At 41.4% G+C, this 23,972-nt stretch overlaps 1 protein-coding gene across 1 annotated transcript in view; it reads left to right on the top strand.

Moving 5' to 3' along the window:
- Nucleotides 1–12,365: 12,365 nt before the first annotated feature.
- Nucleotides 12,366–23,972, top strand: part of SMC6 (structural maintenance of chromosomes 6) — a 59,102-nt gene continuing 47,495 nt past the window's right edge. Inside the window, exons 1-3 of the mRNA XM_052648886.1 lie at nt 12,366–12,506; nt 16,103–16,220; nt 18,245–18,350. Of these exons, the coding sequence (XP_052504846.1) occupies nt 12,366–12,506; nt 16,103–16,220; nt 18,245–18,350 (365 nt within the window). The remainder of the gene's footprint in view (nt 12,507–16,102; nt 16,221–18,244; nt 18,351–23,972) is intronic.

Raw genomic sequence — 23,972 nt, forward strand, 5'->3', positions numbered from 1 at the left:
TTACCAGTTTGGTCTGAATTCTAACTACTGCTGCCTCCAAGTTTCTAAATGTCCCTCTACTCAAAAAAAAAAAAAAACCAGAAAACGATAACTTTTTCCCTTCCCAAGCAAAGCCTAGAGTTCGGAGGCTAAGCACTCAGGCCCGGAAACCTCCCCGGAAACCACTTGAATCCGGCGCCTCAGCCACGCGGCTCCGCCTCTTCCGGGAAGTGACTTCCGCCTTTCCGCAACCGCGGCCTTACACGCCGCGGCGGCGCCCAGCCAGTCGCTGTACGCATGCGCGGAACTGTAGCCGCCGTTAGGGTTCCAGGGTAGTTTTTTTTTCTCTCCGCTTTCAGTTAGGCAACTCACCCGCCCCGACCCCTCCGCGCATCCCACAGTCGCAGAGCCCCGGCGCTCCTCCCAGCATCCCCACTGCCCGCCCAGGGGTACTTCCGGCCCCGCCTCCTAGACTCCAGTGGCGCGAAAACTCCGCAGCGCGCACGCGCGGGCGGAGCCCCAGCGGGCGGAGGGAGGGGCGGGGCGCAGGCGCGGAGAGTCCGGAGGTGGGGGCCGGGGGCGGCGGGGCTCCTGCCTTCTCCCGCGGTGGGCGCGCGGTGTCTCGGGGACCAACGGCTGCTGGGCCGACTGCGAGATTCCACTAACGTGGCTTTAGCGTCCTGTGCTGCGGCGGCAGTCCCGCCGATCGGGGGTTCTTTGGGGGAGACTTCGACTTGTTCGAGGTAGGCTAAGGGCGCGCTCCGTCGCCCTCTCTTGCTTCGGATCCTCCCTTGGCCGGCGCCCTCCCTCAGCCCACCCGGTGGCGGCCGGGTCTTTGGAGCCGCGGCGGTGCCCAGGGCGCGCGAGTCAACGGCCGGCGGTGATCTCCGCGCCCTCTCCGCCGGCGGCGCGGGTCCCTTCAGCCGCAGGAAACTAGCCGGTGTCCGCCGGGCCCCTCCCTCGGACGGCTCTAGCGGCGGTGCTTGAAAAATCCCGTCTCCGGCTAGCCTGAGGGAACCTGGCGTCCGGCCCCGAACGGTCCCCGTTAGGCTTTGATGAGTGGTTTGAGGGGGAGAAGGGTCAGGGGGATGAGTCTGGGCTCGGGGATTGGGTTCTTATCACCCCCTCTGATGACCCCTTACAAGTAACAACTTAACTACGTTTAAGAGATATGTGTAAACATCCCTGAAGGTGGCTTTGTTGCTAAATGCCAGTTTCAGGAGAACGCAAAACTGTTACCTAGAAAAATTTAAATTGTGACGTTTGGAAGTTTTATGATGGCCTGTCTTTCCCCCTTATTTTCTTGTGGAGATGAATTGGAGAAGAATCAGTACTGGGAATTCCAGGACACAGAGCTCAAGGGTGGAGGAAGGGCTGCAGGACACTTTGGGGCATAAGAGGGTGCTGTGCTTAATTCATACGAGAGCAACTATTTGGTGTTTAAACCCTGAACATAGAACTTACGTGAGTGCTTGCTACTCTGTATATGTCGTGAGATTGAAAGGGAGTGTTCTAAATACAAGCTATTCTGGAATATATTCAAAAGAAGAAAAAGTCCAAATGTTCAGATTTTTAGATGGCTGCTGTGTAGTCTTTTAAAATACTCACTAGCTTGTGCACTGGCTTTTAGATAGTGCCATGGGTGTATGTGGGTGGTAAGGGAGCATGTTAGAAATACTTAGATTCACTTTATCTCCTTTTACTGTGAGAAATATGCAGAGTAATTATTTCCTGTAGGAATGTGTGTTTTCAGTTTTCCGTTTTTTTTTTTTTTCCCTTGAATTCCAGTAAGTACAAAGAAGTTTGGAGAATACCAGAATATTACTTTTTACATGTTTTTGTATAAGAACCAGTGTTGTGTGACCCTGAACAGGTTGGCACCACCTCTGTAAATTTCATTTCCTGTTCTGTAATTGGGCTTCCGCAGCAGGTCAGATTGTAAAGAATCTGCCTGCAATGCAGGCAACCTGGGTTCAGTCCCCCTGGGTCAGAAGGATCCCCCAGAGAAGGAAATGGCAACCCACTCCAGTATTCTTGCCTGGAGAATCCTATGGACAGAGGAGGCTGGTTTTTTATTTTACTGACTTTATTTTACTGATTAGATGTAGAATTTTGTATAAAACCTGCCTAAATCTTGATGATCATTTTTAGATCTAAGTTAGGAAAATTAGTCAAAGCCATACTTGGTTTACTTTCAGGAACTAGTGGCTCAGCTGGTAAAGAACCCACCTGCCAATGCAGGAGACTGGAGACTTGGGTTCATTTCCTTCGTCCTGAAGATCCCCTGGAGAAGGAAGTGGCAACCCACTCCAGTATTCTTGCCTGAAAAATTCCATGGGCAAAGGACCCTGATGGGCCACAGTCCCTGGGGTCGCAAAGAGTCACACAATTGAGTGCCCACACATGCAGGTATTATGTTTACGGCATAATTAAACATCACAGTTATATATGTGTATATACATATGTAAGTCCAGATGACTGAGAGTCAAGTGTAGACACTTAAGTATTTTTTATTCAGTAGTTAATGAGATACATCTTACTCACTAGTTTTCTTGGTGAACAAATTCAGAATAGTTTCTGTGACTTTCTTAGTGCCACTGCCAAATCTCCAGCTTTGTTATTGTCTCGATGCTGAGTCTTGTCTTACTCTTTCGTGACTTCGTGGACTAACCCGCCAGGCATCTCTGTCCATGGGATTTTCCATGGACAGAGAATTCTTTCCATGGCAAGAATACTGGGGTGGTTGCCACTTCCTTCTCCAGGGGATCTTCCCAACCCAGGGATCAAACCTGAGTCAACTGCATTGGCAGGCGGATTCTTTACCACTGAGCCACCTGGGAAGTCTCTACTAGAATCTAACTCTATTATTTTGCTGCCTACTGGCCTATCCATCTCAATTTCCTAGAAGCACTTCAAACTCAATGTTTTCAAGAAAAATGAATGAATCATTTGCAAACCTCAGTCTGCTGATGATAGCATTTACTATTAAGAGTAAAGATTGTTTCTGAAAATTAAACACAAGATAAAATTTTATACAGCAAGCCGAACATTAGAGGGACATATCACATTAGAATCCTTTTTGTAGTTTTATACATTACCAAAGGAGGAACAAGATGAGCAGACAATTTCACTGCCTATAAATAGTCACACTTGGTTAAACTCAGTTCATGCCAAGTGGAACCTAGACATTAAAGAAGTTTGATTTGGGGTTTTGACAACCTGGGTTTGGATCTAGGCTCTGCTAAGATACACCTAGATAAGTTTGGGTATCTTTTAAATGAGCTTCAGTATCCCCTTTTGTAAAGTAAGGGATCACTTATAAGGATGTTGAGAATTAAAGGGTTTGTACCTCTTAATCCCCTTCACTTATTTCACTCTCCTACTTCCCCCTTCCCCCTTTCTGGCAATTATCCATTTGTTCTTTGTATCAGAATCTGTTTTCATTTTGTTTTGATTTTTAGATTTAACATATAAGTGAGGTCATATGAGTATTTGTCTTCCTCTGAGTTATTTCATATAGTATAATACCCTTTGGGGCTTCCCAGGTGGCTCACTGGTAAAGAATCCACCTGCCAATGCAGGAGATTGGAGTCTGATCCCTGGGGTGGGGAGATCCTGTGGAGGTGGAAATGGCTACCCACTCCAGTATTCTTGGCTGGGAAATTGTATGGTCAGAGGAGCCTGGTGGGCTATAGTCCATGGGGTCAAAAAGATTCAAACATGACTTAGTGACTAAACAAAAACAGCAATACCTATGTTGTTACAAATGGCAAGCTTTCTTTTTAACGGTTGTATAATATTCCATTGTGTGTATGTGTTTTGTTGTTCAGTCACTAAGTCCTGTCTGACTCTTTGCAGTCCTAAGATCTGCAGCACTCAGGGGTGCAGACTTCCCTGCCCTTCACCATTTCCTGGAGTTTGCTCAAACTCATGTCTTGAGTCAGTGATGCCATCCAACCATCTCATCCTCTGTTGTCCTCTTCTTCTGCTGTCCTCAGTCTTTCCCAGCATCAGGATCTTTTCCAGTGAGTCAGCTCTTCGCATCAGGTGGCCAAAATACTGGAACTTCAGCTCTAGCATCAGACCTCCCAGTGAATATTCAGAACTGATTTCCTTTAGGATTTACTGATTTGATCTCCTTGCATTCCAAGGGACTCTCAAGAGTCTTCTCTAGTACCACAGTTCGAAAGCATCAATTCTTCAGTGCCCAGCCTTCTTTATGGTACAGCTCTCACATCTGTACATGACTACTGGAAAAACCATAGCTTTGACTATATAGACCTTTGTTAGCAAAGTGATGTCTCTGCATTTTAACACGCTGTCTAGGTTTGTCATAGCTTTCCTTCCAACAAGCAATCGTCTTTTGATTTCATGGCTACAGTCACTATCGGCAGTGATTTTGTGGCCCAGGATAATAAAATCTGCCACTGTTCCACTTTTTCCCCATGTATTTGCAATGAAGTGACGGGAGCAGATGCCATTTTTGAACTTTGAGTTTTAAGCCACCTTTTTCACTGTCCTCTTTCTTCCTCATTGAGAGGCTGTTTAGTTCCTCTTTGCTTTCTGCCGTTAGAGTGGTATCATTTGCATTTCTGAGATTGCTGATATTTCTCCCAGCAGTCTTGATTCCAGCTTGTAATTCATCAAGTCTGGCATTTCAGGTGGTATACTCTGCATATAAGTTAAATAAGAAGGGTAACAACATACAGCCTTGATATTCCTGTCCGTTGTTCCATGTCTGGTTCTAACTGTTGCTTCTTGACCTGCATACAGGTTTCTCAGGAGGCCGGTAAGGTGGTCCGGTATTCCATCTCTTTTAAGAATTTTCCACGATTTGTTGTGATCCACAAAGGATTTAGCATAGTCAGTGGAGCAAAAGTGGATGTTTTTCTGGAATTCTGCTTTTTCTATGATCCGTGGATGTTGGATGTATATGTGTATTGTGTCTTTATCCATTTATCTGTTGATGGGCATTTATATTGCTTCCATATGTTGGCTATTGTAATAATGCTGCAGTGAACATTGGTGTGCATGCCACTGCTTTTGTTCAGCACTGCTTGTCCTTTAGAGACTGGTCTGTTTTGCCTTTATTCTCACTCTGTTTCATTTGTGCTCTATATTGAGGCCACAGGGATATTTTAAAAACACACATCTGAGTGTTCAGATTTTATTACCTGAGTTTTGCTCACCTATAATTGTTTGATGGGTGGACTAATGATTTTTTCACTTATTTATTATCTGTTGTATCTCATGTATATATTCCAAGCAGTGTGCTTATATTTCATTACATTAAAAATGAGGTGGTTTAATGCAGAATGAGTTTGTCTGTGGTGTGATAGGAGTAGAATTGGGAATGAGGTAGTCCCTGGCAGATTCAGAAGCAGTAGCAATTTACCTTTCTTTAAAACCTCTGTTTTCTATTGATATTTCCAATTCTGTTATGACTGTTCTCACTGCTGTTAGGCCCTACTTTGATATTAATGGGAAGTATGAATTACTAGGTACTCACATTAAAATGGAAAATTTAGAAATTTATAATCCTGTGTGAAAATGCTTTTGGTTTTTCAAATTTCCTGTGTATATGCTTGCTATAATTAACCCTTGGTGATTGATTTTTTTTCCTCTTGAACTTATTTTTTCTTGATAATCATATTTGTTACTATTCCTGCTTTGATGGAGCTTGCTTTCTGCAAGGGAGAAGTAATATGATCCTTAATTTTGAATTTTTTTATTGTAAATAAATATTGAATACCATGAAGAGCTTTATGAATGTATTGAAAATCCCAGAGGGGCTTTCTTCCCCCCCTATTTTTATGTTTAACAGGATATTAAAAGTATTTTTCTTTACATCTGTTTATATTATCTTTTTAGCATCTTAGAAACAGTTCTACTGTTGTAACCTGTATTTAAGTCTCAGGACATTCACGTGTATTTTTAAAAGTCCATTATCATTAAATTAAAGAATGATTCCTGTTTTTAAAGGTTGGATCCTTCGGTGTCTGTTAGATGCATGTTGCCATGGCAACCTAACAGCAAACTGCAAATCCCAGGCTAAGTACAGCAAATAAAAAAACGTTGTCGTCATGTAGCGCACTGTATTCTGTCTTGTATAGGATCTCACATTGATTATGAGAAGCTAATCACACGTACCGTCATTCCCCTTCCTCCCCCGATTTTACTTGAAAAATGACTGTTTTCTAGTGGTAAAATACTAAGATCAATCAGCTGATGTCTGAGTGTCAGCTAACTGCAAGATCATGTATTAAGCATTAATGAAAACTGTCTAAAAGGACATTTAATATTGGGAAAATGGAGAAGCAATGCTGCTTCTTTGCTCTTCTGTGATAAATAAATGACTGTAATTGAGTAAGAAACAGGTATGGGTGTGAGAAAAGACAGTGTTGGGAAAATAATAGTCTGGTAGTGTTCTAGGGAATTTAAATCAGCTGAAATTAATGAATATTAATTCTTGCTATTAAATAATTTGAAAATTGTGTTTGAGTTTCAAGTTCTGACTTGTGTAAGAGATTCAAAATAAACACTAAGTTACTTGTCAGAAAGATGGTGAATATTATGTAATTGTGACTATAATGTTAGTACTTTCTCAAAAGGCATTTGTTTAGGTTAAATGTCCTTTGGATGTTAACTAATATTCCCTTTAAATGGTATTTGATTTATCATGATACATTAGGTTCCTTGTTGCATTCAGGACAGGATAAAGTCCTAAATTTTTAATGTTGTTTACAACAATTCTTCTCAGACTTAATGTACTTGTGAGTCACCCGAGACCTTGTTAAAATGAAGATTCAGATTCACTTGTTTTAAATTGAAGTCTGAGATTCTGGATATCTAGCCTGTTCCTAGGAGATGTAGATGCTGCTTGCTGGTCCTTGGACCACACTTTGAATATCAAGTCTGCCACTCGTTCTGTGGCTGGCTTCTCTGCGGCCCTAACTTTATTACCGGTAGCTGTGCCTTGTCATTTATGGCAGTATGTCATGGGCATGCCTACAGTATTCCCTGCAGTAGCAGTTGGCCGAATGTAGTCCAGGCTTCCATGAGACTGTTTCAGAGGGGCTACAAGATCAAAGTTGTTCTCATAATTATCATAAGATGTTATTTCCCTTTTTTACTTTCATTCACTTGTGACTACACAGTCGAGTTTTCTAGAGGTTGTAGACGTGTGATGACGTCCGCTCTGATGGCTGATACAATGTGTACTTGTGGGTTGTTTTAATTTTTTTTTCAGTTTTAATTTATAATACGGTCAATATTGTTAGAAACAAAAGCCCTCTGAGGTCCTTGGTGCTTTTTAAGACGCTGCAACCTTTGAGAACTGCTGCCCTCTGGTTTTCTTAGGCCATGGACACAGAGACTCACATCTGGAACTTGACCAGAGCTCTTTCCATGGCTTGAGGTGGCTGTTGGGCTGGGGTGTGCGCCTTGCTTCTCTAGGCGCTGGTAGAAGGCCTTCTCTGTCACATCCAGTGGGGAATGGGAGTAAATATAGCATCCTGTTACACCCTCTTATGGGTAGACCTCTAGGTTCTTCATCAGATGTCCCTATCATGCCTCCCTACTTGGCCTGCACAGCCTTGTCTGACTCTGGCCCAGATGGGATGTTGCGATGCCTCCTTTTAGCATCACCAAAAGGAGGTCCACACTACCCACTTGACCTTTGCTGATGCAGGGGGTGGTGAGGAAGGGACAACAGTTCTTTTAATGGTATTTGACTAGAGTGATTATTGTCTGAAAGTCTTCTTGTTAGACTTCCTTTTCCTGGCCTTTTGTCTGGAGAGAACAGGCTTTCATTAAGCCTTTTGTTTCCCCCTGCACCTCTTGGTGTTTCCCCTGTTGCTGGCTTCTGCAAGTCCACAGTAGTTGAGGGAAAACAAAAACTCAGTCAACCACCGTGACATCTTTCCTTGGATTGTGAGGTTCCTAGCAGATGCAGATGCTGCTTGCTGGTCCTTGGACCACACTTTGAATATCAAGTCTGCCACTCATTCTATGGCTGGCTTCTCTGCTGCCTTTTTCAGAGTTGTGTTATGCTTGTTTTATAGTATATAATTTTCAAGAATGTTTTACTAAGCAAGAGGAATAGGGAAAATATATCTGTTCCACCTTCATAGAAATGGAAGTCTCTGATTGCTTTTTTCAACTTGCACTTTGGGTCAAAGAATTCTGAACTCCAGCTCCACTGCATAACTCTTATATTTGATTGTCGAAAAATATATGAGTAAGTATTAAAATATTTTTGTTAAAGAAAAACTAGATTTGATAAACATAAGTAGCTACTTTGGGGAGAAAAAAGATTAATTAAATAGAATTGACGTGAAAGGAATCAGGACCACAGTTGAGGATTGTCCAAAACAAGGTAATTTTGTGTAATAAATTTGAAGCTTTAAATTATCAGTGTTCTGGAAAATAAAATTACAGCAGACTTGTTCTAGGAATCTATAGTCAACCTGTAATAGCCAGTATACGAAAAAAGAAATTGAAATGATTTCATAAAATTAAAATAGTCTCCGTTATCTAATAGCTTTAAGGTTAGTTCTTTTTCACTTTCAAAAAAACCTTTCAGTGTCATGCCATAGTGGTGATAGCAGAGCATTAAAAGATAAACTACCCAGTTCACTTAATGAAGCATGCATTGTCATAATAAAACTTGTCAAAGATAGTTCCCCAAAACAGTTCCAACAAGATATGTATAGATATTTGATATTTCTGCAAAATTGCTCTGTCAGTATAAGTTTGGAGGGCAGTGGATAAAAATTAAGCACTGTATGTATCTCTCCCCTGCCCTCCTCCTCTCTCTCATTTGTACTTTAAAGTCCTTATTCTCCCACTTTGATCTATTTCTTGCTGTCTTTGTAACATACTCCACTGGCCTCCCAGTGCACACCTACATGTCTGACTGGCTTCCTTGCCATCCATACATCATCAAGGTGAACTATCCTTTTTTCTACTGAGGACTGAGTTGAATCTTTCAGTCCGAATTAATGAGAGGGAAAATCTCGTTTAATCCCCTGCTGCCCAGATACCTGGCACAAACCTGCTGTGATATAGTTCTGGGGGCACCTAAACGGATTGAACCCCACTCCAGTACTCTTGCTTGGAAAATCCCATGGATGGAGGAGCCTGGTGGGCTGCAGTCCATGAGGTCGCTAAGAGTCGACCACGACTGAGCGACTTCACTTTCACTTTTCACTTTCATGCATTGGAAAAGGAAATGGCAACCTACTCCAGTGTTCTTGCCTGGAGAATCCCAGGGACAGAGGAGCCTGGTAAGAGGCCGTCTATGGGGTCGCACAGAGTCGGACACGACTGAAGCGACTTACGAGCAGCAGCAGCACACAGATTGAAAGTAGAGCTATTTTTCATATTCTTGTATCTTAGAAATTTTTTGTTACCTCTGCTGTGGATGTTTCTCATTATTCAGCAAACAGTTATTAGGTACCTATCACTTTAGGGCTCTAAGAGAATTTTTAAGAAAAAAATGGAAGCAACAGTTCAAGTAATCATACCATTTCAACAAAAGACCATCAACTTGGACTTAAGGTGCGGCATTTATGTTTAAAAAAGCTTGATGATGTTAATTTTCTAGAGACAAATTTTAAGGAATATTGGTAAAAACAAAAAAACTAGATAATAAGCCTGGGTTATTTCTTAGAGAACAGTGAAGTGACACTACTCAGTTCAGTCACTCAGTCGTGTCTGACTCTTTGCGACCCCATGGACTGCAGCACACCAGGCCTCCCTGTCCATCACCAACTCCTGGAGTTTACTCAGACTCGTGTCCATTGAGTCGGTGATGCCATCCAGCCATCTCATCCTCTGTCGTCCCCTTCTCCTGCCTTCAGTCTTTCCCAGCATCAGGGTCTTTTCCAATGAGTCAGTTCTTCGCATCAGGCACCCAAAGTATTGGAGTTTCAGCTTCAGCATCAGTCCTTCCAGTGAATATTCAGGACTGATTTCCGTTAGGATGGACTGGATCTTCTTGCACTCCACGGGACTCTCAAGAGTCTTCTTCAACACCACAGTTCAAAAGCATCAATTCTTCGGTGCTCAGCTTTCTTTATAGTGCAGCTCTCACATCCATACATGACCACTGGAAAAACCAGAGCCTTGACTGGACAGACCTTTGTTGGCAAAGAAATGTCTCCGCTCTTAAATATGCTGTCTAGGTTGGTCGTAACTTTCCTTCCAAAGAGTAAGTGTCTTTTAGTTTCATGGCTGCAGTCACCATCTGCAGTGATTTTGGAGCCCCTCCCAACCCCAAAATAAAGTCTTTCACTGTTTTCATTGCTTGCCCATCTGTTTGCCATGAAGTGATGGGACCAGATGCCATGATCTTAGTTTTCTGAATGTTGAGTTTTAAGTTTCTTCTTGCCAACTTTTTCACTCTCCTCTTTCACTTTCATCAAGAGGCTCTTTAGTTCTTCTTCACTTTCTTCCATAAGGGTGATGTCACCTGCATATCTGAGGTTATTGCTGTTTCTCCTGGCAGTCTTGATTCCCACTTGTGCTTCATCCAGCCCAGCGTTTTTCATGATGTACTCTGCATATAAGTTAAATAAGCATGGTGACAATATAATACAGCCTTGACATACTCCTTTCCTGATTTGGAACCAGTCTGTTGTTCCATGTCCAGTTCTAAGCATTGCTTCCTGACCTGCATACAGATTTCTCAGGAGACAGATCAGATGGTCTGGTATTCCCATCACTTAAAAAATTTTCCACAGTTTGTTTAGATCTGCACAGTCAAAGGCTTTGGCATAGTCAATAAAGCAGAAGTAGACGTTTTTCTGGAACTCTTACTTTTTCGATGATCCAGTGGATGCTGGCAATTTGATCTCTGGTTCCTCTGCCTTTTCTAAAATCAACTTGAACATCTGGAAGTTTATGGTTCACATATTGCCAAATCCTGGCTTGGAGAATTTTGAGCATTACTTTACTAGTGTGTGAGATGAGTACAACTGTGTGGTAGTTTGAGCATTCTTTGGGATTGGAATAAAAACTGACCTTTCCCAGTCCTGTGGCCACTGCTGAGATTTCCAAAGTTGCTAGCATATTGAGTGAAGCACTTTCACAGCATCATCTTTTAGGATTTAAAATAGCTCAACTGGAATTCCATCACCTCCACTGGCTTTGTCCATAGTGATGTTTCCTAAGGCCCACTTGACGCATTCCAGGATGTCTGGCTCTAGGTGAGTGATCACACTATTGTGATTATCTGGGTCACGAAGATCTTTTTCGTACAGTTCTTCTGTGTATTCTTGCCACCTCTTCTTAATATCCTCTGCTTCTGTTAGGTCCATACCATTTCTGTCCTTTTATCAAACCCATCTTTGCATGAAATGTTCCCTTGGTCTCTCTAATTTTCTTGAAGAGATCTCTAGTCTTTCCCATTCTGTTGTTTTCCTCTATTTCTTTACATTGATCACTGAGGAAGGCTTTCTTATCTCTCCATGCTGTTCTTTGGAACTCTGCGTTCAAATGGGTATATCTTTCCTTTTCTCCTTTGCCTTTGCCTTCTCTTCTAGTGCTAGGCAAAAGCGAAAGTGAAAGTCACTGGTCTTGTCAGACTCTTTGAGACTACATGGACTATACAGTCCATTACAAATACGCTTCTTTGGGGGAAATAATTAGTACTAGTTTTATATGATTCAGTATTACTTTATAATGTGTAAAAATTGATGATTTCTCTGGAGTAAGTTCAGAAGGCATTATTCCATCTCATCAGTAGATCCACAGTTTCACAAATAAAACCATTTACCTTTTGGGAAATTAGGAGTTAAAATCCTTAGATAGAAAAGAAAGAAAGAAAGTGAAGTCGCTCAGTCGTGTCCGACTCTTTGTGACCCCATGGACTGCGGCCTACCAGGCTCCTCCATCCATGGGATTCTCCAGGCAAGAATACTGGAGTGGGTTGCCTTTTCCTTCTCCAGGGGAAAATACTTAGATAGGTCCGTATCAATAAAAACCTCCATCATGAATCCCTCTGACGTAAAATCAGCTAGTGTTGCATATGCAGATTTTTTAAAACAAGAATTTATTGTCTACTTCTATAGCGAGAAGTCTGACATGTCTGCCTGGGCTAAAATCAAGAGAGCAGGAGGGATATGTTCCTTTCCAGAGGTTCTTGAGTATCTGTGTCCTTACCTTTCCACCTTCTCGTGACCACTCACATTGTTTGGCTCATGGCCCCCTCCCTCCACACAGATGATAGTTTTACTTTTTCTTAAAGTGAAAATGAATGGATATAGTTCTAAAATTTAAGCTTTGTCTGATTTTGTTAAGTTTTTTTAAATATATATATGGAACAGTTGTATGGGTGCTTTACATGATTTTCTTCATTGTCACTGTAATATTGTTTAGACCTGATGGCTAAAAGAAAGGAAGAAAATTTTTTCTCTCCTGAAAATGCCAAAAGACCAAGACAAGAAGAATTGGACGATTTTGATAAAGATGAATGTGACGAAGATGAATGTACAGTTTCTTTCACTAATGGTACCTCTACTTTGGTGAGTGCAAAATTATAAAATTAATAACTTTTGATTGTCCTGTTTCTCCTGTCTGTTTTATATATCTTATTCTTAATTCAGTATCCAAAGCTGGGTCACTAGCTGCAGAGGAAAAATAACATGAATTTTTAAAAGTGAGGTAAAAATCACCTAATTTTGAAGTTCATGTTAATTTTTAGAAAAAATTAGTAGAGAAAACAATAAAACAAAGAGGTAATTCTTTGGAAAGGTCAGTAAAACTTACAAACCTCTACTAAGATTGACGAAAGGGAAAAATGAGAGAAAACACAAACTACCAGTATCAGGAATGAAACAGTGGATTTGACCATAGACTCTGCAAACAGCAAAAGGACAATAAGGAGACTTCCCTGGTGGTCCAGTGGTTAGGAATCTGCCTGCCGATGCTGAGGACGTGAGTTGGATCCACAGGTGGCGGGGCGGCTCAGCTTGTGCACCACAGGTACTGAAACCTGCGCTCTCTGTAGAGCCCGTGCTCCACGAGAAGCCGTCTCAGAGAGAAGCCCTCACACCGGAACTAGAGAGTAGCCCCCGCTCACTGCAGCTAAATAAAAGCCTGCTACAGCAATGAAGACCCAGCGTGCCCGAAAGTACATTTTAAAAGAAAGGATGATAAGGGAATATTGTTAACAACTCTGCACACATAGATTAGCAGTTTAGAGTGGACCAGTTCCTATAACTATCAAGGAAATTTAATTCATCCTTTAAAAACTCCTAAAAAAGGTCTCTTCAGTTTCAGTTGGTTTGACTAAAGAATTGTACCTAATGTTTGGGTTTCATGTTCAAATTAGCATTCAGCAGAGAATTCTTAGACTTGACACCAAACATACAAACCATAAAATGAAAAACTGATAAATTAGACCTCATCAAAATTAAAAACTTTTCTTCAGCAAAGACCTTTTTATGAGGATGGAAAGTCAAGCTAGCAGAATATTTGCTGGTCACATATCCAACAAAGTACAAATATCTTGTTTGTATAAAGAATTCTCAAAATTCAACAATTAAAAGCGAAGAATACAATTTAAAAATGCACAGAACACATAAAGAGACATCTCACTGACACGATGTTCAGAATAACCTGTCGTGAAAGTGAAGTCGCTCAGTCGTGTCCGACTCTGTGACCCCGTGGACTGTAGCCCACCAGGCTCCTCTGTCCCTGGGATTGTCCAGGCAAGAATACTGGAGTGGGTCTCCATTTCCTTCTCCAGGGGATCTTCCCGACCCAGGGATTGAACCCAGGTCTCCCGCATTGCAGGCAGACGCTTTAACCCCTGAGCCACCAGGGAAGTCCTGTCACGAGGGAAATGCAAATTAAGACCATGGTGAAATACCAGTGCACACCCATCAGAATGGCTACTTTTATTTTTTTCTCTTAAATGACAATACCATATGCTGGCAAGGATGCAAAGAAAGTGGATCATTCATATATTGGTGGGAATGTAAAATGGTACAGTCACTCTGGAAAATAGTTCGGCAGTTTCTGTAAGAAATTTAGCATGCAACCATCTATAGCATATAACCCAGTATCTATCACAGAGAAAGGGTCTTCCCTGGTAGCTCAACTGGTTAGGAATCTGCCTGCAGTGCAGGAGACCCTGGTTCTATTCCTGGGTCAGGAAGATCCCCTGAAGAAGGGATGGGTTACCCACTCCAGTATTCTTGGGCTTCCCCAGTGACTCAGACAGTAAAGAATCTGTCTGCAATATGAGAGACCTGGGTTCGATCCCTGAGTTGTGAAGATCCCCTGGAGGAGAGCATGGCAACCCACTCCAATATTCTTGCCTGGAGAATTCCCAGGGACAGAGGAGCCTGGCAGGCTACAGTGCATGCCTTCGCAAAGAGTCAGACACAACGGAGTGACTAAGCATAGCACAGCATCACAGAGAAAAGATTTATCTTCCCACAAAAATTTGTACATGAGTGTTCATAGCAGCTTTATTTGTAATACTCAATAACTGACAATCTAGATGTCATACAGTGAGTGAGTAGTTAAACCTGCTATAGGACGTCTCTACCCTGAGATACTATTTAGCAGTAGAAAGCAGGGAACTGTGCACATAGACAACAAAAGACAGTTAAGCTGAGTGAAGGAAAAAGGCTTCTCGAAAGGTTACATTCTGTCTGATTCCATGTATATAACATTCTTGAAATAACAGTGTCTCAGAAATGGAGAGCAGACCAGTGGGCCAGGGTAAAGGAGGAGTGGGTGGGGAGGAAGGATGGGGCTCTAGAAGGACAATGTGACAGTTACTTGTGATGGGAATATTTTGTGCGTCACTATCAAAATGAGCACCCTGGTGTGGTATTGTACCATAGTTTTCAAGATTTTACCTTTGGCAGAACCTGGGTAAAGGAGTCACATGATTTCTCTGTATTATTTTTTATAACTACTTCTAAGTCTTCAATTAGATCAAAATAAACTGAAGACTTTTAAAAAGTCTTCAACCATGATTTCTATAGAATTCTGCTTGTTTTTGTTGCTACGTTATGTCCGACTCTTTTGTGACCTCATGGCCGGTAGCCTGCCAGGCTCCTCTCTCCATGGGATTTCTCAGGCAAGAACTGGAGCGGGTTCCCATTTCCTTCTCCAGGAGATCTTCCCAACCCAGGGATCGAATTCGTGTCTCCTGCCTTGGGAGACAGGTTCTTTACCATTGAGCCACCTGGGAAGCCACTCACATAAGGATGTAAATGTTCCCTCCTTTTTAATAAGCTGCTGTTTAGTGATAGAGAGCCAGAGATTTTTATAATAAATAACTTAAAAGTTGAAGACATTAAACGTTCTTCAAAAACATTTGGAAGGTTTGGTAAAATATAGTTGATTTATTTTCATATTTTAACTACAAAGTGTGACCACTGTGTGTCGAACTCTTGGTTAAAACGTACATGAACCATCTCTAATTTAATTATGACATATTCTCAATATGGAAATTATAATTCTATGCTCTCTCTGCAGTGGATACATTTAGCAATGTCTGAATATAATGTTTGGTTGGGGTTGGAGGAGAGAGTGCTGCTGGCATCTGGTGGATAGTGGCTAGAAGATGCTATTAAATATCCCACAATGCCGAATGAAGTTAGCCTCTCTCCAACAAAAAGTGATCTGACTCAAGATGTTGGTATTGTCCATACTAAAAAAGAACCCTGTGAAATACTTGTTAGAACCTATAAGGACTTTAAAAATAGCAGTTAATCATATGAATTAATGTCATTTGTTCATTGATTGAAGGCCTCTCTAGTGGCTCAGTGGTAAAGAACCCACCTGCCAGTGCAGGAGATGCAGGTTCAATCCCTTGGTCAGGAAGATTCGGTGGAGAAGGAAATGGCAACCTACTCCCGTATTATTGCATGGACAGAGGACCCTGGCAGTCTACAGTTCATGGGGTGTCGAAGAGTTGGATACAATTTAGTGGCTGAGTATGCATTTACTCCTTGATTGAAATTAACATTTAAAATTATACTTTCTGTAACTTTTTTCATTGGTAGCACTGCTGATCTTTCTCCTGCTAACAAACAGTTGGATGATTATAGTGATTGAATCAGATTGATTGTTTTCTCTCATTTTTTAAAATTCATAGACAGCAGCAGAAGTTGGAATAATTGAGAGTATTCAGCTCAAAAACTTCATGTGTCATTCGATGCTTGGACCCTTTAAGTTTGGTTCTAATGTCAACTTTGTTGTTGGCAATAATGGAAGTAAGTGCTTTTGCCTTCCTTCTTATTTGACTTTGAGCAGTACATTGAAGTCAGAAAGCTTTAACTTTTAAAAATAGGTGCCTGTTAGTGCTGATACAGCTAAGTTTTAGATCTCTGGTTTGTGGTCATGAATTTTTCAGTATTTGCTGCCAATCTGCTGCTGCTGCTGCTGATGCTGCTTATAAGTCGCTTCAGTCGTTTCTGACTCTGTGCGACCCCATAGACTGCTGCCAGTCTACACTTTAAGAAAATAATGAGTTAACTCTGGGTTCGTTATGCAAGAGAAATAAACCTTTCCTTCATGTTGTTTGCCACTTTATTTTTTTAATTGAAGGATAATTGCTTTAAAGGATTTTGTGGTTTTCAATCAAACATCAACAAGAATCAGCCATAGGTACACCCATGTCCCCTCCCCTCCCTCCCAAACCTCCCTTCCAACTCCTTCCCAATCCCACTCTTCTAGAATGCGTAGTGATTTGAATCTTATGTATCTTGGAATTCATACCATAGAAGAGTGGGCAAGCTATCCTCATTGCTGTTGAGGCAGTCCTGTGTCTTGTATCTATTAAATGTTTTAACAGCATGAATGAAGTGCCATGGGGAATCCAAACAAGAAAGAAATGTGAATTCTCACTCATGTGGCCAATGAAAGCTTTAAAAAGAGATGGTATTTCTGGTGGTACTTGAATAAAAATGAAAGATCTTTTAGATCTTCTGGGGAAGAAGTAGCTGAAACATAGAGGAAGACATAGGAGTTGGAAAGACGAGTTAGGCAGCCTTCGTAGTGAACCTGCTGGGTATGTGGTGAACCATGTTGGCTTCTTGATTGAGCCAGTAGAGAGGGAGAGGAACTTGCCAGGGTCCAGGGATGGTGGTCGTCCTAGAACATGAAACTAGTACAGATAGCTCCGTGGTCTGTTTGGTTGTTGTTTGTTTTCCCTCCTCTGTTCAAGAGAAAAGTTTTTTCAGAAGGAGAGAATAGACAAAGGGCCAGGGCTATGGGGAGGTCAAACAGGACAAGTAGTAAAGACAGACTGGTTGGTTCTGCAGTTAGAGCTTAACATTGGAAATAGTGAAGGTATTAATCTAATGCAGGTGGTGGAAGCTGTGAATTTGGAAATGAAGGAAAAGGAGAGAGTTAGGATAGGAACTCGAAAGGCATCCCAGGAACTAAATTGGGTTAACTGTTGTATACTTGGTTTAATTTAGAGTATGTTGTGAAAGATGATGAGTTGATAAGAATTGATCTTTTTGGTTGATTGTGTAGTTGAGAAAATGGTTGTCATATTTCTGGGTAACTGTTACAGATTTTGCTATTTTAGCTTGTGATATTTTTTGTCTGTTAGGAGTAAAAAAGAATATTCTTTAAAGAGTGAGCAAACGAATAATACACAAATTAGGAATAATAATCGTCAAAATATCGCAAAATATAAAAACATCTGTCTATATGACTGGTAGTTTTTTGCATTTAAATTCATTTATTCAGCAAATATGTGAGTGCCTATTATGGGCTGATATTGGAGATAGCCACTGAGTTAAGGTAAGGTCCTGTCCCTGTGGAGCTTGCAATCAGGGTCAAAAATAGTTTCGGGCTTCTGAGAATTTATGGGAAAAGAAAAATCTAATTTTAATTAATTTAGGATGTAAGAAACATTAGATGAGTTAGATATATTTGGGTTAATCAGAAAGATAAGTTCATTTAATATCTGACAGGTCAGGATGATACTGTGAATTTTAGGTTGGAAAGTTATCAACTGTTTTTTTTCCATTTCTGGGAAAAATTTGATTCCTGAAATGTACTACTGACTTTTTTTTTCTTCTAATAGCAGCAGCTAAATATTTCATGATATATACAACTTTTTGTTTGCTTTTGGCACTGGAAGAAAACTATAATTAAAGTGTAACACTTCCTTTCAGGGATAGACTATTTCACATCTTCTCTGAGAAATATTTTTACATCAAATTATAGGAATCATACTTCTCCCTCTCTAATGCATGTGATTTCCTCAACACCTGTTCTTTAGGTGGCAAGAGTGCGGTGCTCACAGCTCTCATAGTTGGTCTTGGTGGAAAAGCTGTCACTACTAATCGAGGATCTTCTTTAAAAGGTTTTGTGAAGGATGGACAGAAGTAAGTGTTGGCTTTCTACATGTATCTCTCAGTTCTTGAATAAGAAGCAGCTTTAGATACCCAATTCATGTAGACATTGTCATAAATGAATTGGCTTCCCAGAAGTGGAGCAGAGGTGTCAGGTGTCATATCTTTTCATTCCTTTCTGTTCCCCACTGTTGCCTCTTTACCTCTCCTGACAAAACGCTTGTGTCACTTAATGCCATGCACCTCCCCCCGACACGTTTCTTTTACCTTTATGGAAGAATGAGCAGTGATAGATTTGTGTACTTCCATTTAAAGGAATATTTATGAACATGGGACTTTAAATTTTTTCGGCCTCATAGCATGCGAGATCTTACCCCGACCAGGGATCGAGCTGCTGCCTTCTGCAGGAAGTGCAGAGCCTTATCCACTGGACCGCCAGGACTTCTCTGGCTCTTGTCCCGAGTCCAGCTTCAGCAAGTACATGTTGATACCACGTGAGCTAGAGCAGAATTAGTAACCAGTCAAGGTGTCCCTAAACAGAATTCTGTCTCCAACTCTCTTAATTCAAAAAAGAAGCATTCCATTCGGTCTCTCATTTTGTATGCTTTACTCAGGTGATTCACCAGTGAATTTGGTGTGAGGACTACAATCACGCCTCTTTGTGGTTCATCGTGACCTTTGTGAATGTTTATATAACAACCATGTGTGGCTTTCTGTTTGTGTTTCTTTCGCTGAATGTTTGTCTTACATTCACCGTCACCTAACTGGATGTTAATTGCCTGGTTTGCATCATCATAGACTGGTGGCCTTTTGTCCATTAGGAGCTCTTGTCAGGCTGATCTCCTTATTCTTTTTAGTTCAGCCTCAGAAAACCCTGACGGGATCCTCATTTCTCCTCTGAACTGGATGTCCAGACTGTCATCCCAGCTCCCACAGTGAGGCGGCTCCCACTGCTTGTTTCTCCCTCACATACTTGGTGCCCAAGGACTTCTGGAACTTTGATAATTAACACCGATTGTCATTTTGTCCCCCTTGTAGCTGACTTTCCTTCTGCTCAGTGTTATATCCATTTAACTTCCCCCATTTTCCATTTGATTTCTAAAAAACAGAATGGGGATGTGATGTGAATCAAAATTGCAGGTTTCTTATGTATTTCTCAGAAATGTTAGGAATCTTACCCCTAAGCCAAGGTTCCAAGTGGACTTAGGAGGAGGGAGGAAAAGATAAACAGAAAATTATTTACCGTGCTGTATGGCCTTGGAAAGGAACTACTTGAAAACAATTCTCCAGCATGTTTTCTGTCTCTCCCGACCTTATTTGGGCTTGAGTCTGGCAAGGTCTTCTCTCCCACAGTCTCTAAAGAAAATTATGTCTGAAGTCAAAAGTTAGCTACTTGAACACTTCAAAGTTGATAGTCTCAACTCTGTTTCAGTTCAAGTTATCCAAGTATTTACCTAGTCTACCTAGCTAGATAACCCATTGATCTTTCAAATAGAAACCTCAGGAAGAAATTTTTTATTCTGTACCATTAAGTGTTTTATGTCTCAGTTAAAGATTAAAATTTTTTTTTCCATATGGGAAGTACCTGGACCCAAGCAGAAGCTTCTTTCTGAGATTTGTCCTTGGAATGCCATTAAAAAAAGAAAGATGGATAAAGGCTAGTTTGCACAAATCACCACCATTGAAGGACACAGCTGCCTGTAGATAGGAACATTAAAATATTTTAAACAGAGGTAATAACAGCTAAAAGCTTTGACCTGAGCTTAGTCTGCTTTGTATTGACCTTGTCTGAAAAAGTAGCTAAAAACAGCTTTTCCAAACCCATTCCTACTCCTCTTGTCCTTGTCTTCCTCATTTAAAACGCTTGGTGGCTATAAAATTTCTCTAATTTTATAATCTCTGATTCTGTCATCACTTTTTTTTTTTTTAACAGAATTAGCTCACTGAGTATTATGTTTTTGTTTTGAGTCTAAAATCTGTGTGGCTGTTCCATCTTTCCTGAGGGCGCCTGTCAGTCAGGCACAGGTTTAAGGTGGTCCTCAAGACTCCCCCTCCCCCCATCTGAAACAGCCTACTTGTGACACTTGAGCTCCAGGCTGCCTTTGTAGAGGGTTCCAACCCTATAAGATGGTTAGGAGAAACCAGAGGACTGACTGTGCCTAGAGGCTCTTTACCTGGGGCTCCACCCGCTGATCATCCAGCGAGGCTTGGCAGTTGTAAGGATATGTCTCCTCCTCTCTGAGACCAAAGTCTCAGGCCCATAGCCCTTCACATTCTTCAGCAGGTTCAGTTCACTGTTACCTTCCTCAGCCTCCCTGATCCTAGTCCTGGGATCTAGGCACCAGGCCAGTTTTTGACATCAGCTGTAGCATTGGGGGAGTGGGTTATAGAGGGATACTACAGATGCCTGATTGACTTAGTCATGTTTACAGAAGGTACTGCAGATTAGCTAGCCACCCAGAGAAGGAACAGGTGTGTCCTTATTCTACATGGCATTTTCCTTATTCCTTGTGCCTCGTTTCCATCAATACACAATGCTACAGTCACCTCTGTACAGATAAGGATCTCCTGAAGCCGAGAAAGAAGCCACAGCCCCCTGGAGAAGGAAATGGCAACCCACTCCTGTATTCTTCCCTGGGAAATCCCACAGACAGAGGAACCTGGCAGCCTATAATCCATAGGTTGCAAAAGACTTGGACATGACTTAGTGACTAAACAACCACCACCCTACACTCTGCACTTCAGTTGCGTTTTCCTTCGGGGACCTCCAACATGCACTTCCCTTTTTCACTTAAGTAGCATTAGACGTCCTGTGCTCTTTCTACATCATCTCCCTTCATGGCCCACCTCCCTGATGATTGTAAGCCACACTTTGCAAGTTTGTAACCTTTATATGTGCAGGTGTATAAAATAAGACATATATGTGGAGAATCACACAAAAGTAAAAAAAAAAAAAAAAAAACTTCAGGTTTCCCTTCTTACCAGGACCAGAGACGTGTGCCATCGGTTGTTCTGGGTTTGAAAATGGTAGCCTGTTACATTTTTCCTGTTTCACTGTTGTTCCTTTCTTTTCCTGTTTTAAGCCACTTGGGTCTTTTCTTATCGTTGGGGATTTTCTGTGACTTTTCTTTATTAATTACTTTCACAGTCCCTCATTGCTGCAGCATCAAGAGGTAAATGTCTAATAAAGCTGCATTTCCCTTGTGCTCATATTTTATGGCCACATTGTGTCCCATTCTCTTCTACCCACTTTGACGTGGGCCTTCTCTCCTTCATCCCATGTGTAGGACTTGCTCAGCTAGTTTTTAATTATTTTTATCCCGAGAAAGTTGTTCGATACATAGCTATAGATTCAGTGTGTTGTGGAGGTCAGTTCAGGATCCTGTAGCCATCTTGAACCGAAACCCCTAGAAATTCTAATTTTGATAGGAACTTCAGTGACTTCTTTGTGAGAGTGACATATGAGAAAATAATTTTTGTTAAAAGCAACTTTATTGTAGCATTTTCATAAATTTCACTTGTCAAAAGTGTATAGTTTGAGTTTTAGATATGTAAAAATCTTCATGATGATAAATAAAAAATAGCTTTTGGATCCCCCCCAAAAAAATGAAGCCACAGCCTTAGGGCAGCACTGCGTATGCGTGTGTGTGTGCGTGTGTGTGTGTGTGTGTGCTGTCATTCTGGAGGAGATCTCTGTGGTCATTCCTCTTCTCGCTGAAGGGTCTCTCTAGTGACAGACACTGGGCTCTATGGCTCTTGACCCAAATTCCACACCAGCCACATTAGTAAGTGGGGAGATAGCAGTCAGTCCCAGCACAGGTATCCTGTTTCCTTATATAGGTTTTCTGAGCAGTCGTTATGAAGGGTATTTTTTGTAAGCCTTAAATGTTTTTAAATAACTTGCCTTTCTTATGAATTCATATGGTAGTGGGATATCAGTGTCTGCAAAGCTCTCACAATAGTAAAAATAGCTTTCAAATGCAAGGAGTGTCTCAGAAGGAAAATAAAGTTGGTGTTTGCAAATCAAGGGAGGTATCACTTTATTTTTAAAAATGTTTTCATGAGTTACAAATATTTTTGGCTTTATGTTGTAGGCCAGATACCCTTCCCCTATCATAGACTTTAGCTGATAGTTTTCAACCTTGACTGTTCATTAGAATCACCGCAGAGAGCTTTAAAAGCTCATTAATTAGAACTTTTCAGGAGCATGTCTGTCTTAGTTAGATATTGCTATTCCCGATTAAAAACGTACACACCCCAAGCCACTCAAGGTATCTTGAGATAGTTCATAAAGATGTAGGATGTATATCTTGGAAGCTGCAAGGAAGAAGCATAATTGGATCAGGAGTGACTGGAACTGAGAGACTCAGAACCAAAGATCGTCACTCTCTGGGTCTTCCTGTTCTGCGTCTCTGGCTCTTTGTGTCTTTGTTTCTGGATCTGTGTCTTCCTTCCTTCGTCAGGCTTATGCTTACAGCTCTTCCTTTCCACTACCTCCCTCCCTCTCCTCAATGGCTGCACTTTTTTTAAAAAACATTTTATTTTATATTGAAGTATAGCTGATTAACAATGTTGTGGTAATTTCAGGTGCACAGCAGAGTGACTCAGCCATACATATAATGCATCAATTCTCCCCCAAACTCCTCTGCCATTCAGGCTGCCACATCACATTGAACAGAGTTCCCCATGCTATACAGCATGTCCTTCTTGATTATCCATTTTAAATATAGCAGTGTGTACATGTCCCTGACTATCCTTTCCCCCACCCTTCCCCCTAGTAACCATCAGTTCGTTCTCTAAACCTTGTTATCTTTTCTTACTGCTAAGTGGCAAAAGTTCTGACTTACCCTTTCTGTGAGAGTGTAATCCTTTGTCGGGGGAGGAAGGGGTCCAGACTTCAGACAGGTTTTGCATTTTAATCCAAGCCTCTACAACCCAGACATTCACCTATCACCATACTTATACATGTATCCATTCTCCCCCAAACTCCCCTCCCATCCAGGCTGAGGGGCTTTCTCTTCTGTGCTGTGCTCTCCCACCTTCCCTCTCCTCACAGGCATGCAGGGGTGTGACTGTTGTTACCGACCCTGGAGCCTGTGTGCTCTTTTAGTCTTCGAGCCTTTGCTATTCTGTGTCTCCTTGTTCAGGCATGTGTGTGGGGCTGCCCATGAAAGGAAGCGCTCTTGAGTTCTCTATGTCTCTGATTCATGGCCAGTATCCGTGATTCAGTGTCGTTCTTTGTCCAGGTGGTTTCCCAAGAACCTAACTGTTCTGTGTTCTGCTTCTCTCTGTAGTCTCTGCAGACTTTGTACTTGTCAGAACATAACGCCCCAAATTGATCTCTCTAGTCCCAGAGCCCTCAGAACTTCGTAGCTCCAAGGAATTACCTCCTTAACACTTGACTGAGTCTGAATTTGAGTTTGTTTTTAAAACTTGTGATTGTAAAGTAATTTTAGATTTACACAAGTGTTGCAGAGCTAGTACAGTTTTTGTATAGTCTTTACCCAATTTCCTTTAATGTTGATATCTTAAATACCTGAGGTACTTTTATCGAAGTACTGTGTGGTTAACATTGGTATATTATTATTAACTAGACTTCAGACTGTACTTGAACTTTACTAATTTTTCTTAATTTGAATTTTAAAGAAGAGTATC

This window comes from Budorcas taxicolor, chromosome 11, assembly GCF_023091745.1.
Source record: "Budorcas taxicolor isolate Tak-1 chromosome 11, Takin1.1, whole genome shotgun sequence".
NCBI classification, from domain to species: domain Eukaryota; kingdom Metazoa; phylum Chordata; class Mammalia; order Artiodactyla; family Bovidae; genus Budorcas; species Budorcas taxicolor.